General features: G+C 44.0%; 2 protein-coding genes across 2 annotated transcripts; one reads left to right on the top strand and one right to left on the bottom strand.

Moving 5' to 3' along the window:
- The first annotated feature begins 30 nt into the window (after positions 1–30).
- ssna1 (Sjogren syndrome nuclear autoantigen 1) lies at positions 31–3,666 on the top strand. The gene is made up of 3 exons (XM_010877860.4): positions 31–362; positions 2,530–2,729; positions 3,423–3,666. Exons 1-3 carry the CDS (start codon positions 311–313, stop codon positions 3,513–3,515), a joined length of 345 nt encoding a protein of 114 aa, XP_010876162.1. The 5' UTR covers positions 31–310; the 3' UTR covers positions 3,516–3,666.
- Positions 3,667–3,960: 294 nt separating this feature from the next.
- tprn (taperin) lies at positions 3,961–17,675 on the bottom strand. Its single transcript, XM_010877859.4, has 4 exons — positions 15,351–17,675; positions 7,474–7,678; positions 6,894–7,018; positions 3,961–6,761 (listed from the first exon to the last, which is right to left on the bottom strand). The coding sequence occupies exons 1-4, from the start codon at positions 17,433–17,435 to the stop codon at positions 6,699–6,701; spliced, it is 2,478 nt and encodes an 825-aa protein (XP_010876161.2). The 5' UTR covers positions 17,436–17,675; the 3' UTR covers positions 3,961–6,698.
- Positions 17,676–17,949: the final 274 nt, after the last annotated feature.

Below are 17,949 nucleotides of genomic sequence, written 5' to 3'. Positions count from 1 at the left end.
AAATTTGTGGCGGAAGTATGCAAGACAGTATTCTTTAGTTGTCGTGGAAACGACTAGCTGTCTTCAGTATTATTGCCCGCGCAGGCACAGCCAATCAACTAACGTTAGCTAGCTAGCTAGCTAAGTTAGCAACTCAATGGTAACTTTGTAGTTGTAAGCTTAGTTATTGCTAAAGCTAACTTTCTTTCTTGCCAGATTTAACTAACGTTACTTGACAGAGTGTTTGTTTTGAGCAAAGACTAAGGCTATTGCAATAAACTCCTTTAGTTTACGACTCCTTTGCTTCAGAATTTGGCGAGGAGGAAGCATCATGACCCAACAGGGAGCAGCGCTACAAACCTACAATAATGAGCTTGTTAAGTGTAAGCGATGGTGACATTTCTTATATTTTCGTTTATTTTTCTGCTAACAATGTATTTTGACACAGTTGTGATAAAAAAAAAAAAAGCTACAGTACCACAACTTAAGACAGCAGCAGTAGTTAGAAACTACTAATTATATAGCTAACTAACTAATGCTGTACTGTATATAACACAGCTGTACAAATACTGTTGTGCTAACGGGCATGTTCCATATTCAGTTTTTGACAGCAGTTAACTAGCTAGCTTCTGTACGGTAGTTTGCTACGTAGGCACGTGTGACAGTGAATCTGATTTAACCTAGAAAGATTATGGTGCTTCTATTCCCTGCTTTGAATTCAGCCTCATCTTCTACTATACTACGCTGTCTCTGATGCTGTGTAGATTTTCTTCCAGTAGGAACAGATTAATTCCCTATACTGTATAGGTATACGTGCATACGGTGTTATTGTTTCCCATTCCATTCGCTACACATTACTGTCTGTGATATAAATTCGTTGAAAGGATAGGAAGGGGAATTACATAAGGCACAATCAAGGCCCTCCTTACATTGTATTTGTAAATGGGCCCTCTGGACATTTGTTTGACTTAACTTATATTTAGTTTGAAGTACATTTTCTTTCAAACATTTGCTTTAAACAATTTAGTACATCTATCTCGCTAATAAGTGTATTTTTACTAGGAGCCCATTATAATAACTCATGGCATTATAGGGTCCACAAGTATTTTTACATTTAATCTGTACTCCAGCACTTTGGATCTGAAATTATAAAAATGAATCTGAGAATAAATTGCAGACTGTCATTCACTGCATTCCCTGTATTTAACAGTGGTTCCCAACCAGGGGTACTAGGACCCCTGGGGGTACAAGGCTTCTCCACCGGGGGTACTTGAAAACACTCACCATAGGCTTGCTAGTGTAATTAACGTGGGGGTGGAATTAACATGGGGGGGGGGGGGTGCTCCAAGCAGAGCAAAATTTTGTCAGTGGTACTGGAAAAAGGTTGGGAACCACTGTATGGGGCAAAAGTACTGGAACAAATTCGCGTGTGTATAGTCAAAATCTAGTATTTGGTCTGATATAGCACACAAGGACTCGAAGTGTGTGACCCCATAGTTGTTGGATGCCTTGACACCTAATGTTTTTTAGATTATTTTGTATAGAAATTATTCTTCAATCTTTTTCACATTTTTGTTATTTTGCAGTCAGGCAACTTAAATAATGTACAGTGTCATCTTGAAGTCATTTATTTAAAATAATAAAAAAACACTTAATAATCCAGAATGAATTGTGAATAGCGATGAGAATCCTGATCGTAACGTCTCAACAATAATTGACATTGTCTGAAAGATAAATTGAATCCTTGGTTCTTAATCTGTTTTATAGTTTGTTTTGACTGGCTTTTAAAATATAGCCTATGCTAGGGTAATGGAGCTAGTTTGATCGAGTGTTGGTGTGAATGAAGCCTCTCTTAAACTGTGAAGATGTTAGGCGGTTGCTTGGTTTAATTTAGACGAGTCCTTGGGCAGTGGGATTTAATGAATGTAGGATTGACTCCCTGTCACACACTAACCTCCTTTATCCATCACAGGCTGGAACGGGATGATTCAGCAGGAAAAGGCAGTTCAGTGTGGGAGACCTCAGCTGACACCTGCTCTTTTCCTTTTAACCCTGCTGTCAGGGTGGTGCCAATTAATGGAAAAATGTATTCCTGTTGTTGCATAGTGAACAGGAGGTTTAACAATTATATTTAAGAGTTCTGGCTGATTGTTTTCTCTTCAGAATACAGTACCTGTTGTCCTATGCACACTGACCAGTCTTGGCTATAAGAGCCTGTGGCCTCGTTATCGCTTCTCTGATTAGACTCCTACTTGCTTGGCACCCGGCTTGGAGGGACGGCCTGATCTTAATAGGCCTTTGAAATATTTTTATACCCATGCCCTGATCTATGTCTGTCCACAACCTTGCCCCTTAGCTTTTTAAAAGCTTTGTAATTCACTATCCAACTGATTGGTGGAGGCCAGTTAACTTGAACACTGTGGGTGATTTTAAAGATAATTGGTTACAACTGAGCTTTAAGGTTCATATTACTGTTTTACATTTTTCTTTTGAAAACAATGTAGAATGAACACCAGTCATATTTCCTAAGCAGTGTTTAATTCTTCCCAGGTATTGAGGAGCTGTGTTTTAAGAGGGATGAGCTGAACCGTCAGATCCAGCAGGAGGAGGAGGAAAAGAGTCGTCTGCAGCATGATATCCGTATCCTCACCGAGAAGCTAAGCCGTGTCAACGAGAGCCTGGCCCGGCGACTCGCTGCCCGTGCTGACTTTGACCGCACCATCGCAGAGACAGAAGCTGCCTATATGAAGGTGAGCACAGGGTATATGTTTCTGTTTTATTACAAATGTTTTGCTTAAAGGGTCACTGTGTAGCTTCCTCCCTCAAATGTTTAAGACTGAATTAAAAAAAAGAACATGCCTTGTCTCCTTTTCTGAACGAGACTGGAATCCTATTAGTCCAGGGTGGTTTAGAGTGGGGGGATAGTACTGCGAGTGACTAAAGCCAGAATGCAGTCAATGCAAACTGATAGACCGGTCAGCAAGAAAGTTTATATGGGGAATACCTCGGGCACTCTGAACAATTATGTAGAAACATATTTGAATCTTTAACTTCTTTTATGCTTGTAGGTATGCTAGAAGTACAATGATAATCTTACATTTGCTGTACTATACGTTTAGGGGGTTCACTGCTATATGGGTCTTACGAAACCTCATGTTAATTTCACCACAGATAGAATGTTGCACTTTTTTTTTATGTATTCTCTGAAAATCATTTTCTAATATTCTAGACCGCATATATCCCATCTGTTGTCTGTATATACAACTCTGTTGGTGTTGCGAAGACCTTCATTTCAGAGAAAATAAAGGCCTGCAAGTTTTAATTTAAAAACAACAGTGGGCTCAGGGTCACTCTTCCTTTCATGTTTTTGCACAACACATTGCCATGATCTTGTTCGCATAGGCCTGTCTGTGGTATTTCATAGTACGAGTCTTCCGTTTCAGATTCTGGAGAGCTCTCAGACATTACTCAGTGTGCTAAAGAAGGAGGCAGGAAACCTGGGCAAAGCCACCGAACCCAGAGGGAAAGACCACTGACGTCTCAACTTCCTCCCCTTACCATCTTATCTAGAACTGTGGACTATTTATATATTTGCGTGTATATATTATGTTGTCTAATTCTGCTCATTACTGGCATACACATTTTATATGAATTTAATGATTTTAATAAAGGTTCTGTGAAGATTCACTTCATTTCCCTATTACAGTTGCAGTATAGGGACATGCACATGTAATTCCATTTGTTTGTATGCTGTGTCTTTCAAAAATGTTACACACATGCACATTTGATATGTAAATCCATAATAAGTAACTCAATGCTGGTTTAGGTGAATACCTTCTATTTGCTGGTAAATCCCCTCCACAAAGCAGCTTTTTGTCTGCTTTGAGGAAGTTCAGTTGAGTCGGGTTTAACAATCTAGTTGAGAGATCTGCATTAGGGATGGGGAGAAGTCACACTCTTAAGAGACATTTCATGCTGTCCTAAATGTCATCTATTTATTGAGCTTTTGTTTGTACAGGTCTGACATCTTTTTTTTTCTTCAAATTATTGACGAGTACAAATTGTACAGTAAACATCTTTGATGTTGGATCTTAATAGACAAATGGAAGGGAAAAAAAAGAACAAGACGGAACTTCTAGCTACAGTATGGTAGACAAGACAGATAAGAAAATACAATGTTCCCAGGCTTAATATTCTTTCAAGTGAATCAGTCTATCCTGATTATGGCCATTCAGTATGATGGAACAGTGGACCGTCCTGTGTAAAGTCCTGGCTGTTGGTCCCCCACTTCAATAAAAGCTACCATTAAAAGTACACAATTCCCAGGAAGAGCGGTTAGCCCCTTTAGGGACTTGGTCCTGAAAGACAGCTGTTAGCAGATGAATAGCAGTTGGGCTCTGTCTGTGGCATGGAATAAATCCACAGCCGACACAAACCAGTGCTCATTCTCTGGGCAAAGAAAAGCATTACATGGTTGTGGCAAAATGTTACAATAATGGTGTAATTGGGCAGTGTTTGCTTCATTTTCACCCATCTCTTGTTTCTCATCTACCCAATAAAAGATTGATGAGTACCCCCCCCCCCTTTCCTCTATCTTGCCTGTATTTCTTATGAAGTGCAAAACAGCTAATACAATGACAGTGCAAATTTAGATAAAAATCTTACATAAAACAATCCAAGTCTCTCAAATCATGATAGTTACAGTATACAGGAACATTTTATGCCTCCCAATTGCAAGTCCTATCCTTCCTGTATAAGCAATAAAAGATGCAAGTAATAAATTATTCTTATGAAAACATGAAGTATAGAAACTGTACATCAATACTGGCCGAAATACATTAGAGAATGATGAGATGGGTGGCCACCCCAGCAAGAGTCAATTGGCATTATGAGTAAAAATATTAGAAAAACAAAGTATCCTTGTTGAAAAGATGAAGAAAAAAATATTTGATTTCTTGCACCACTGGCTTCAGATTCACACACCCTTGTGCACACACCCACTCATACATAATAGAATCAAATGTTATCATTACTACAATGGGCCAGCTCGCTCTCTATGGAATGTCAAAGTTTATGAGGTCTGGCTGTAAAGGTCAGAAAATATTCAGTCTGATCCATGTTAAAGGAAACAAACAGGCATGGCCTAGAGGACCGCCTCCCTGTCTATGCCAGCTATCTGATCCATACAATACACACATGGACAAGCTTGCCAGGAGCAAACTTGAACTTTAAGGGAAGAAAACTCAACCTTTCAGGAACACACATGCTGGTGAATGGTTTCACTCTATATTAAAGTTTGTGGTTGATGTTATTTTTACCACTTGTACGTGTTCAAATATGGACATTGAAAATGGGCAATTGTTCTAATAGTATTTTAGCCAATGGTCTAAGTCCAGGCTATACCAAGGCATGTATACTCTATAATATGCCCTTGATATTAAAGATGCATTCAAGACTTTAACTTTACATTTTGGGCTACATTAATAAAACATTGTTTATATGTGCATACTGTTTAAGTAGAATCACTATAATACATCAGTTACCCATGCCATTCCAAGTCTGAAAGGGGTTTTGATGACATGGCGCACATATCGGCACATACACGCTATACCATTTTCAGGGACCGGTCAAAGCTGTTTTTACAACTAGCGACCAGAAGTCACAGAATGCATCTTTAAGCTTCTAGTAGAACATTTTCAAATAGTCAAATGTTCATGAGCTGCCAAGGCAATCTTATTAGCAGTACATCACAGATCTTAGATGATGACAACACTAAGCTGAGCAGTTCTACAGAGCAGAAGAATTGTTGATGTTTGCATGCTCTTAGACTCTTCAGGCAAAGTCTCCAATACAGCACTGTTGTCTGTAAACACAAAAACTGAAGGCATACAGAAGAAGCATACAGTAAAGGAGAACCAAGTCAGTAGAAATCAGAACGTGCAAGTACAAAAACAACACACAGAACTAGGATTGTGGCACCCTTTCACTATTTACATTTTATGTTCATTTTTTAAGTCTGCCATTCCCTGTGTGGAGTCCTCGGCCTACAGTTCGGGACTCCAGAACACAATAACACTGAGCCATTACAGGGACGGGCACTAATGGCATCCTTGTTTTTAAGGAATTTGGTCACTTATTATGAGAAGGTGATCCACCACTACGTACATCACCTTTACAAGGACACATGGACCATAGAACACAGACAGCATAAATACACGTGATGTTTAACATGACATCGTTGATGGAGACACAGACACATCAAAGCAGACAGAGGGGTGCCATACTGGCTTCTGGCCTAGACTGTACGCCTGGAAAACCGAATTATAATGTCGTTTTCAAAGCTTGGATTTCTTTTAACAATCAAATTCAGTCAGTCAGATTGGGTGTTTATTTCACTGCTCATTGGCTGTCAGTGAGAGGAAATGGTGGATGGGTTAGGGAAGACATCAACCCTACAAGTGATGACAGTCCAGCTGCTTGGGTTCTGTGGCGGGCGGTTGGTTAGTAGGATGATGTACAGATGTCAAACTAAAGAATGTGTAAAAAAATAAAAAAATAAAAAGGACTGCTTGAATGTGTTTGAGTGTGACATGACATCCAGTTCCGTTAAGTCACAACGGGCTCTGGTACTAGTCTGGTCTGGGCCGGGGGGTTGTGTTATTGTCGTTCGTAGTACTGGAACTACAGGGCAGCAGTGGTTCATGTTGGGTCCAGGGTGGTCAGAAGTACAGAGCAGGTTCACTGCTGAAGTCTGACAGGGAGGAGGTGTCTGCTGGGGTGAGCTGAGAAAGACAGGAAATAAAGAGAAGGGTCAGTGGAGCAAAATAAATCAACTGTTGTCCCATCATTCTAATAAGCCCCACACCAGTTGAGGTTAATACATGAATGTGTCGCAAACTGAAAAGCAGACACACCATAACTTCCTCTGACATCTGTGTGTGCTGGGAATTGGTGTCCCCCTGGTAAACAGGGTCATCGAGCTTATGTTCCTGCCAGGTGTTAAAATCCACAGTGTGTTTGGGAATATAGGTGGACAGATCTGAAAGCAGAAGGGCACATTGGTTATTTATTGTGAATGCAATTTTTTTTGCAAGAACATAAGCATGAGCTCATGTCCAGATTGCTTAAACATTTGTGATAAATTTTGCTTGGCTCCTCTCTACACACCAACAACAGTTACTGAAAGATTGATCTCATCAGCTTAACTGATCACCACCAGTAGAGTCAATGCTAAAAGCAACCAGCAGGTGTCTCCCATGCTACATCATTCCCAGTTGCCGGGGTCAACCCCAAACACTATTCAGTCATTTCCACATTGCTAATAGCTTGGACGGATCTTTATCATCCACCACTTACCATTTGAATGGGTTTCATTTTGGTTTCAGTTTAACTGTTGGCCCTTTTCACATTTCTCCAATTTCATCCCCTCTCTTCCTTTCATTCTGTTCATTTCCTGTTTTCGTTCCCCTCCCCCGTTCCCTGTCATTTTCTCACCGGTGCTGTTGCTTGTGTGGCTGGAGGAGGTGGTGTAGCTTGGACGAGGGATGTGGATGCGTCCCACCATGCTAGGCTGATCGTGCTCCTCTCTTCCTCCATTCCCATCCTCCTCCTCTTCCTCATCTCCGCTGTCCCACACGCTGCTCTCTGAGGGGTATTCGTATGTGCTCTGGAGGCTCAACTCGTTAAACGAGATCTTCAGCTGTAAAGAGGGGTAACAGGAGAAATCCATTATTGAACACTAAAATATGAGGCTCAGTGGTAAAATGGTAGGGAAGTTGTATTCTGTGATTTTCTTAATGATTGAGTGCTATGAAGTTAATTGAATTTATCTAGGTCAGTTCAGCACTTTCAATTACAACATGTGCCAGGGGGAAAATGGCCTCCGGTTTAATTATTGTACAAAGCCTCAAGTTCTGTAGAAATGATAAGGCTAACCTAATGCTTGGGATTTCACCTAGCTATAATTGCCACAATATAAATTTTCTTGGTCAGGAACGCAGCACCAGTTAACTATGAAATTACTGCTAATGGCATAAACGATTCAGACCTGCAAGCACTTTATTGTACATGAATCCCCTAGACATAGAAACATTAACAAAGCATTATGTTTCCTCATTTCAGTATCATTAAATGCAAATTGGCTTATCACAATTTCCGGCTGGCCTTTGATTGCATTACAGTATGTGAACCAAACTGAACTTTTCTGTGACACATTATCTTTATTGGGGTTACCGTAAAGTAACTTGTAGTTTATAAGGACCTGAGCTTGACCTTTGAGTTTTATTTCCTTGTGAGACATTGTTGCTACATGTTTTGGAACACAACCGTCAACCTCATAACCATGACTGTCACCACACGCACGCACGCACGCACACACGCACCTGCCTCCCAAGGTTCGCTGCTGTCAGTCTGGGGGGGCTGATGTACCACTCACCTCTTGGCTTTAAGTCCCCCAGGAGGCCCTACTCTAAATCTGCCCTAATCTTCATTACAAGGCCCAGCCTCAGCCCTTAGCCCAGCTCCAGTCTGGCCTATAGATGTTAGATGTCCAGAGAGGATCAAAGTCCTTGGGCTACCAGATAAATCTAAATGCACAGGCATCTATGGCAAAGCATTGTGTCAATGCAATCACAAGAGATTTCAAATATTCTCTGCTAGATAAAATTCCAGAATGCGCTCAAAAACATTCCTCTCCTAGATCAATGTTATAATCAAGTCTAATCAAAATGAAAATGGCCTGGTAATTTGTCATCCATCCAATAACTCAATACTTTCTCAAGACTGATTTCAACCTTGATGATACTGTATACTTTGATGAAACAAAAATCCATTGAAGCTTACTGCCTTAGAGGTCATCGCTGATTTAGACAGGGCTTTCATTTTCACTTGTGGTGCATTTTCTGCTCATCATCCTGACACGTGATTTAAGCGAGGGGAAAGTGTGAAAGAGGACTCCATTAGTCTAAGCACTACAATTACAGTTCCCATCACAAACCCCTTTAACAGCTTTCTCGGTACAAATTATTCCGAAGCCTAAGAAAGTTGTTCCTAAATCCTGTCAAAGTCACTTTGCGCTCGGCCTGGTCATGGCTGATCTTATGTGACAGCGGTGGCCTTTCAGTGACTAGCACGAAAAGGGGAGAACAAATACTATATTGGGGTGCAAAGGTCAATTCCTTTTTCATTCCACAGACACATCCCTACATGTGAGTGGTACTGTAAGTGTAGAAGCCTCTCCCACTGCCCTCGTCAACATCATCTCAGAGAAGATCTCCCCCACGTGACCCATTTCCTGCGTTAGGAGCTCCATGCCTACAAAACGGACACGCCGCTGGCTTGACTTCCTCTGTGTGTGTCAATCTGGGCTGAGACCTCAGCGTCGCCCCCCTCTCCCTCCGCCATGTCAACCCAGGGCTATGAAGGCCTGTATTATGAAAGGAGAAGTGATTGCTCTCCTCTCCCCGGGCACGGAGACAGGCCAACAGAGGGCTGATTCAGGCCCCGGGCTCTTCCCATTCACCACCGCACACTTAAGCAGAACAGATACCACAGGACCGGGTGGTTTGAGGACTCTCTTGAATTCCAGTAATTGACACAATGAAACAGAAATGACTGGCACATCCGAGTGTGTCTGCTGTTGGTGCTGCCTGATTTCTCCCCGCGGTGTGTGTGGTATACACTATTACAATAGAGTGGGAAAGTGAGAGAAGGCTCAAACCCCGAGCCAGAGTGTCGTGTCTGTGTGAATGTGCCCCTGCAAATAGGCGAGCTGGGAAGCCAGCCTGAATTGAAAAACTCCACCCAGCATGCTCTGTCCTAGTTCAGTTGGGGGTCCAGACATGGTGTGCACAGAATGAGTAAGAGACTGAACGACACACACACATAGCCTTTTATTTATATCAATGGGGGGACCATGAGAAATTAAAAAATATATATGTGTTCCACAACCATTACCATAACCTCGATATACACTTATGCCCTAAACCTAGACACAAAAGCCTAACCCAAAACCTAAAAGTAACCCAGACTCTAATACAGTTGTAAGCTTTACGCTAAACTGAAACCCTGTGCCGGAAATGTACTTTTTCTAGTGGCCACACGTCCTTTAGACATAAGCTCCTAATAAGGCCACATTCTGATGCTTTACTAGACCTTTGGTCCTAAATCATCTGCGAAACAAAACCACACACTCCCAAACACAAATTGCAGTGTTTTGTGTATACCTGTCTGTGTAGTTTCCCGTCCCATGGCTGTGTATTGTGACAGTAGGACAGGGAGGGATGGAGGGAGAGTCTTGGTAATGCTGTCATTGAGGTGTGGGACACAAAGAGCTGATGCCTGATTAAAGCTAATCTCCTGCCAGCCAGTTAATAATAGAATGCCACTAGACTGGAGCAGCCACTATCATGTACACCGTCAGAAGAATTGGAAATATTCCACCAACGCCAACCTAAAATGTTCACTGCTAATGTTACGCAAGCATCAAAGCAGTTGCAGCTCTACCGAAGTAGCAGTACAACACAGCAGCAGGAAACACTGGCTTGTGAACTGACTCACTGACAGGTCTTACACTACAGGTGAAGACTCTTCACACAGGGTCAAACATGTGGGCACAATCTCTTACAGTTTCACATGGCCGCGTGGGGGAGCGAGACAACATGTGAAATCTGTTTACATTGTATGTCAGGTGAGTCCTCCACAGTGTGCCCTTTTTCTCAGCGTGTGGGACTGAGCGTGTGTGTGTGTGTGTACACTTGTTGGGCCAGTAGTAAGGTGTTACTCTTCATGCTATCGGAGAAGGATTACAGAGTTATGAAGCTGAACTGAGTGAGTCAGACCGAGATAACAGGCCAAGTGTTTGTTTGCTACATTGTGAGCCGTTTCTTAGATACAGTCCAACAGAGAATCTGAGTAATGTGTACCGGTGAGACCTGTCAAATGAAAAATAATGAGATGCTGTGCCCAGAAACCCAGCCTTAATAAAGAGTAATTATATGCTACAATGTGTCTATAGATTAATTATCTATTACTTTTCACTCAATGTCCAAGCTGAGTGGAATAAAACGGAGCGAGAGGGAAAAGCATGAGTGTGGAACTCTCCTTTACTCTGGAATCCTAATGGCAGGATAGAAAGGCTGCTGCTTGTGTTGCTGGGGCGACAGGCGCCATGGATATATGTGAGGGAGTGAGAGAAGTGGGAGAGCGGAAGTGAAACAGGCCGTGCTGAGAGGGGGAGAGGCAGACATGCTAACAGACACACCGATCCTGTTCTATACGCTTATAAAGTGGGGAACTATGGCGTTGTGTGAGAGAGAATGAAGTCTGGTCATAAACTCAGGTACGGACCACAGGAAACAAATAGAACAGAGCAGAATAAACCAACCACAGCAAACCATGTCAGCAGCTCCCACCTACACGAAACGGATCAGTGAGAAATACTTCCTACATGTGTCTGCTGCAATGACAGTCACAATGACAGGCGGGAGGAACATTTAAATACAATTTGTTTGTATATAAATAGACAGTCAAACCTCCCATGGTGTTATGCTGCCGAGGCCTACACAACGTCCTACAGCAGCACTCAGACAGACGGCGAATGGTGATATTAATAGGCACATTTCCATCACGTGACCTTTTCACACCCCTCTGAAACCACCCAGCATAATTCAATCAATCGTACCCTTAAATCTGTTCTCCCCTCCCTGTGTAGTGTCTGGTCTGTCAGCATGCATGTCTGCCATCATCAACTGGCACCGCCCTGTTCAAATGGTCCTTGTTTCTCTCCCCAGTCAGAACCAAACAGCCCGATGACACTCACAAGCCAATGTGCTGCAAACAAGCTCTAACTAAGCTCCAGGCCCAGAACCAACAGGATATTTTCATCTGGCAACAGGACCGAGGGGAATCACTCTGGTCTATGCTGTTGCGGTAGACACCAAAGACATACTAAAACCTACAGAAGCATGTGACAATGGTCACATCACAGTCAGGATGAACGTTTCAAGACGCTGAGTGGCTTATGATTCATCTAAACTGCATTGAGAATCAGAAACATGACAAACAGATCCTACATGTACAGACAGACAGACAGGGAGGGAAGGTGTGGTTACAGAAAGTGCCATGATGAGGGATGGGGAATGATGGCTGTTAGTAAATAATTGAACACAATGGACTTTCACACCTGCAACACAATAAGACTAGGAGTGTCCTTTGATTGGCCTTCCTGTGTGACAGACATGGTGCTTGGGCCTTAGTTAAGTCTGGATATTTTTATCATCCCTTGCGGATGACATTCTCATGACCAATAAAAAAAAAAAGTGACGTTTCTTCAAATATTAGACAGAGGAATGTCACTTTGTAAACTATGACAGCTGCCAGGATTCAGTTTGAGATTTTGCAGCGTGATATCGTTTGTTATGCTACAACAACCTCTGTAAAATACAGTAGTAAAATTCAGATCTTGACCCCGTTCTTGGAATTATGTCTAGATAGTCTACGCAGGTGAGGAGTTGGGATTATTTTTGTTGAAACACTTCATTTCGGCCGATCAGTTTAACATGCTGGCCCAAACTACAGCAGCCCAAATACTCATCATCAAAAGTCCCGTCGCCGGATAACAGGCCCAAAACACACAATGAACTGACAGAGAGCTGCTGCTGCTGGATCAGCCCGAAATACAAACCGAAGTTATGAATGTACAGCCAGTCAAAAATGAGGCCGTTCCACTCAGTTCCTGGTTACGACATGACAGAGAGGAATAATTATGATTTCCTGACAAACGGGAGGACCCATGAATGTGCTAAGAATGTGTGAGGGTCATAACATTTTAAATAAATAGTTTAGGCATTATGTTATCTGCTGGAGGTTTTTGAAAAATGTATACGTTTCTTCACGATGAGAAGGAAGCACATTTGAAAACAAATGAAGACCATGGACTATGCCCAGAACGTCACCAGTCAGTGATGTAAGCCAGGAGTATACTTCCATGATTTCCACTGGGGGTATTATAAACTTTTACAACAGAATGAAGGTTAATTAAAGATTGAGTGCACTATTTTTAGTCTTGAATGATCAGGACTTACTATTACAAAACTACTGTACTTGAGTGAACAACCTAATAGTAACCAAACCTTTAAATCATCAGCTTGAATGAAGAAGTACTCAGCGGAGTCTGGATGCCTCACTCTAAGCAAACACGCGCAGGAAGTGCAGGAAGAACACAAATAGCAGGACGGGTCCCTGGTAGTTCTGTCACAAGCACATGGGCCGTCTACTGTTTCCTGTAATAACTAGTCACAAACCTAAAAAAAAAAACAACAACCAACTACTCCACCCTGGTCTGTCCTGTGAGATCAATCTAAATCTAAACTCCAACATGATTTAAAACTCAGCCACAACTCCCTCCCAAGTTTCACTAGCTCTGTGACTGTATTTAGAGAATAAATTGCCATTTCTTCTGTCCTCTGTGTTTTAATAATGTGTTATAAATACGTATTAAGCCTTTTGTGTTACTGTGTGGAGTTTTTATAAAAACACTGTCTGTATTGTCGTCACCTCTCTGCTTTGCCGCACAGTAATAAATCTGGATTGGTCGTTATTGTAACAAGAAAGTGTTCCTAATGACATCCTGGTCAAATACAATAAAATGAATACCACGACAGAAGTACCAGGTACCACAACAGAGACATACACCAAAAGATGTTCTCAAGGTAGTATATAAACCATGTTATTACACATTTTGTCACATCTATTATTATTCAGAGAGAATGTAGGCCAACCATATAATACATTACATTTCGGCATACATAATACTTGAAGTCCTTCCAAGATTTTGCCTTATGCAAATCAAGGCTTGTGCCGCACAAGAGCTCCACTTGACCTATATATATCCAGCTATTCCTCCTTGAAGATCACAAGCAAACAGCGAAGGAGCAAAGGACAATCTTGATAAAGAAACCTGGTAAATACAGGGATACAAGGGCTGGGTGGAAAACCTGTACATGAAGTATCATTTCAGAGAGTCAGTGACAGAAATGCAGAGGTTTTAATCCAACATACTGGGTCAAAATGCCGGAAATACAACTATCACAACTGAACAAGAAACCATGGCCAACGAGTAAGGAAGCATACGTTAATTTCAGAATCATAAGAGCCCAATAGTTGGCAATACTCGGTTGAAGATTAAAGTCAGATTCATGCCTTTGAAAACGCCGCACATGACAAGCTCAGTTCATATTATAAGGATTTAAAAACGGAAAAGAACATTCGAAAAACCCAACCCAGTTGCTGAAAAGGAAACTAAACTCAGCCAGGCTAGTCTCACACAGAACCCTAGCCGAAGAATTTCAGGAAAATGCCATAGGACTCAGCCTAACCAAGTCAACCCATGATGCTTTTGTAAGGGTGGCCCTGCCTTTGTAGTTAAACCAGGGAAAACTTGGCCCCGTGGTGAAATGATGGCCAAGAAAAGCATGCATGTACAAACAACAAAGGCGGAGGAATTTGGTGAGCTCAAACATAGCGTTCCTAATGAATTTAGTAGCGTTCCCGGGGACAAAAACAGTGAATGCTTCTGAGGGGCCTGGCCTCGTTACTGCCTGTGTTCTCTGTCCTCTGGCCAGGGACAACCACAGTGACACACACACAGACACAGACACACACACACACACACACACACAGCTTGCGTGGGGGTGACTGGAGCTGTGGTTGAAAGGGGCTTGAGACTGGTAGAGGATTAGGTTATGACAGAGACAGTGCTGCATTGCTAAATATATAGCCTAGATATCAGGGAAATGCTGATACACATTAATCTGTGGGCTGGGTTATGGATTTTAATCATTTAGCAGACATCCTTAACCCGGAGCCATTTAGTCATTTACAGGGGCAATTAGGATTAAGAGCCTTGCTCAAAGTCACAACGACTGGATTGTCTTTTTGCAGGTTGAACTTAATGTTAAAAACTCTATCATTCACAACAGGGACCAGAGTACTATTGTTTTGTCCCTCGCTTCGGTCGGACAGAAAAAGGGTTACTTAGAACAAGGCCTTCTATGAACATGTGTATACTGAAAGGCCAGGATTAGACAGGCCTACTTAGCCTACTTAGAAGGCCAATTCAGTCCCATAGTTGAGAGAGGTGGGTGTCTGGGACTAACCCAACAAAGAAATTAATAACTAAAGCAGAGCTAAATGCAAGTGCCCACCTAAACAATTTAATCCAGCAGGGAAGGTGTGATGAGAGGGGAAGAAAAGCCACGCAAAAATCAGAAACTTAGCACAGTCCACTAGTTACTCCGCAAAACAAAGCACGAATAGAAAAGGAACCGTTACAATAGAGGTTCTGTTGACATTCTCTCAGCATCATGTCTCACCTTCTTGCCAGTGGAGCCCATCTTCGTGAGGCAGGAGCGTCCCAGGGACTGGTACCCACCAATCACCTCGATATCCTCCGCTGCAGGATAACGTTTCTTCAGCAGGGAGCCCAGCTGGGCATAGGGGGCCTGTGGTGGCGTGGAGGGGGGACCAGACCTTGCCGAGGGCTCCTGGGGCTCCGGGGAGCCAGGCTGTGGCTCGGACTTTCGTTTCGGTACCACAGTGAAGGTGTTCCCCTTCCGCCTCAGGACTGCAGGAGTGGGGCTGGGGCTGACGGGCTGAGAGGGGTCCACGTCTATGTCATCTATATTGGTAACCGGTAGGTCACTGGGTGGCTCCTCTGGAAATGGCGACTGGACAGAGGGCACTGGGGATGGAGGGGAAGGCACAGGGGTCTTGGTGCCAGTCGGTGGGGGGGGGTCTGGTTGGGTTAGCCTGGCTACTCTCACCTCTACCCACTCCTTTTCTTTCCTTTCAGAGGCTGCTGGAGTGGGTGGAGGGGTGATGGGTGTTGGCACTCCTAGGATGGGCATTTCTGCCACTCTCTGGGAGGGAGGAGACTTGACAGGGCTAGGCGGGCCTGTGCTGCCCGGGGAGGCGGCGGTTTCATGGCGTTTGGGGATGACAGTGAACGAGTTGCGGGACTGGAGGCGAAGGTTGGCAAGGGCACGGGCCTGGATGTCCCCAGCGGGCAGCAGGGAGAGGTCAGGCTGGGGTGAGGGCCGGATCTCAAATCCAGAAGGGGGAGAAACAGGTGGTGTGGAGGGACCGGCGGGAGAATCGGCGGAGGGCCTGCGGGTATCCGGAGAGCATGGCACCTTGGGTTTGGGGGGCACCTCTGTGCTATCCCAGTCTCTCTCTCTGAAGGGCTTGGTCTGGGGCCCCGCTGCCTCTTCTCTGGAACTGACCACCACATTGAGACCCCCACTCACCTCAAAACGCTTGCGATAGGAAGACACCGACTGAGGGGGTCCGTCAGAGCACGGGCTGCTGTCAGGTTCACAGGGAGAGGGCTGTGGCTTTGTTTTGGAAGACTGGGAGCTCTGGAAGACGGAGGATGACAACTGTGTGTTGCTTAGGGTGCGGACTGGTGAGCTAGGCTGTGCGGATGACTTGTATTTTGGCACCAGATCAGGTTGTGGCTTGGGCCGATGTCTTGGCCTGCTTGAACTGGCCTCCAAGTCCAGCAGGTTCTCTGTGCTGCGAGACTTTGGTTGCAGTTTTCCGTAGTTGCTGTCGAATTTCTGCAGCATGCGGCTTACCCTGCCCTGACCCTCTCCTGTCTCAAATGCACCCTCGTGACCAGGACGACCCAGAGTGCTCAAGTTCTCCTCGCTCCTGCTTAATGCGGTGTCATAAATTACCACCTCCTTAGCCCGTATCTCCGTAACCCCACTGCCTCTCCGGTCCAAGAGGTCGTTGAGGGAGCTGTAACTGCTCACCCCATTCTGCTGCAAATAAGACCCGCTTTTAATTCCACTGGCCTCCGGAAAGTAATCCGGATCGGATTCTATGATAATGATATTTTCAGCGCGTATAGTCCGAATTCCAGGAACACTGCCATACAATTCCAATATGTGTTGAACAGGACGAGTGGTACTCTCCCTGTCCTGACGTTTCTTTCGCTCCTTCTCCAGTTTAATGAAGGGGTTTTCCTGTAACGGGCCTAGACTGTCCTGCAGAACCAGGCTTTCATGTTCCTCGTCATCCCTTACCGTTTTTTCTAAGTCATAAGGATCGGTGGCAGTCCAGGGGTCTTTGTTTGTTTTCACCGGCGAGAGCTCTGGGGAGGTGGGGGAGCTGCCACGCTTGCTTGCGAAGTGCTGGCTCGCTGGAGTGATGGTGTAGTTACGACCTGAATTAGCGTTGATTCCATTGTCTTTGTTGGAGGCGCTGCTATTTCCCGTTACTTCGCCATTAACCCGCGACGAGCTCGCACTAGAGCAAGGCTCTGCTGCACCTGCTCCAGACCCGCCGCCCTTTGCTTTCCTCCGTTCGAGTATCTCTCGTTTCCAGGCCGGCATCATTGGGCTCTCCTGCCCAGCCTCCTGGCGGAGTACACGAACTTCTCCTCCACCAGACATTGTGGGGAGAAATGTAATTTCTCCGGGGCTTGGGAGATGGGGTTCCCCTTCTGGGACGGAAAGCTGTATCCACTTGTCTTTCGCTGTACCTGCAGCGCCGATTATCGCATATATACATTCATCCCCACGATCTCTTTCTGTCTTTTTACGTTCTTCCTCCTCCCTCCCTGCTATGCTAATCTCCTGCCAGCGACTCCTGGCCCGCCCTCCGCACCTGTAAACCTACAACGTCATACTTCAGTCTTCACAGCTACGCCCAAGAAGCAACCCCATTTGGTCATATCGATTTAGAATACACCCCCTTTTCCAAACAGATCTCCAATTAGCAAAGGAAATCCCTCCTCTTTCTATTGTTGAGTAAGGAAGAAGGAACTGTCAGTCAAGAAACAGCGCTCAGCCCCTTTTGGCTGTTTAACCCTTTCAGTGAATGTTATTTCCTCCTTGAAACCCGTTATGGTCCGCTCAATTTGTTTTAAAATAACATGTATTTCATTTGAAATCATGAGTTATACAT

Source organism: Esox lucius, chromosome 14 (assembly GCF_011004845.1).
Source record: "Esox lucius isolate fEsoLuc1 chromosome 14, fEsoLuc1.pri, whole genome shotgun sequence".
Classification (NCBI taxonomy): Eukaryota; Metazoa; Chordata; class Actinopteri; order Esociformes; family Esocidae; genus Esox; species Esox lucius.
The sequence above is the reverse complement of the archived record's forward strand: the minus strand, read 5'-3'. Positions and strand labels throughout refer to the sequence as shown.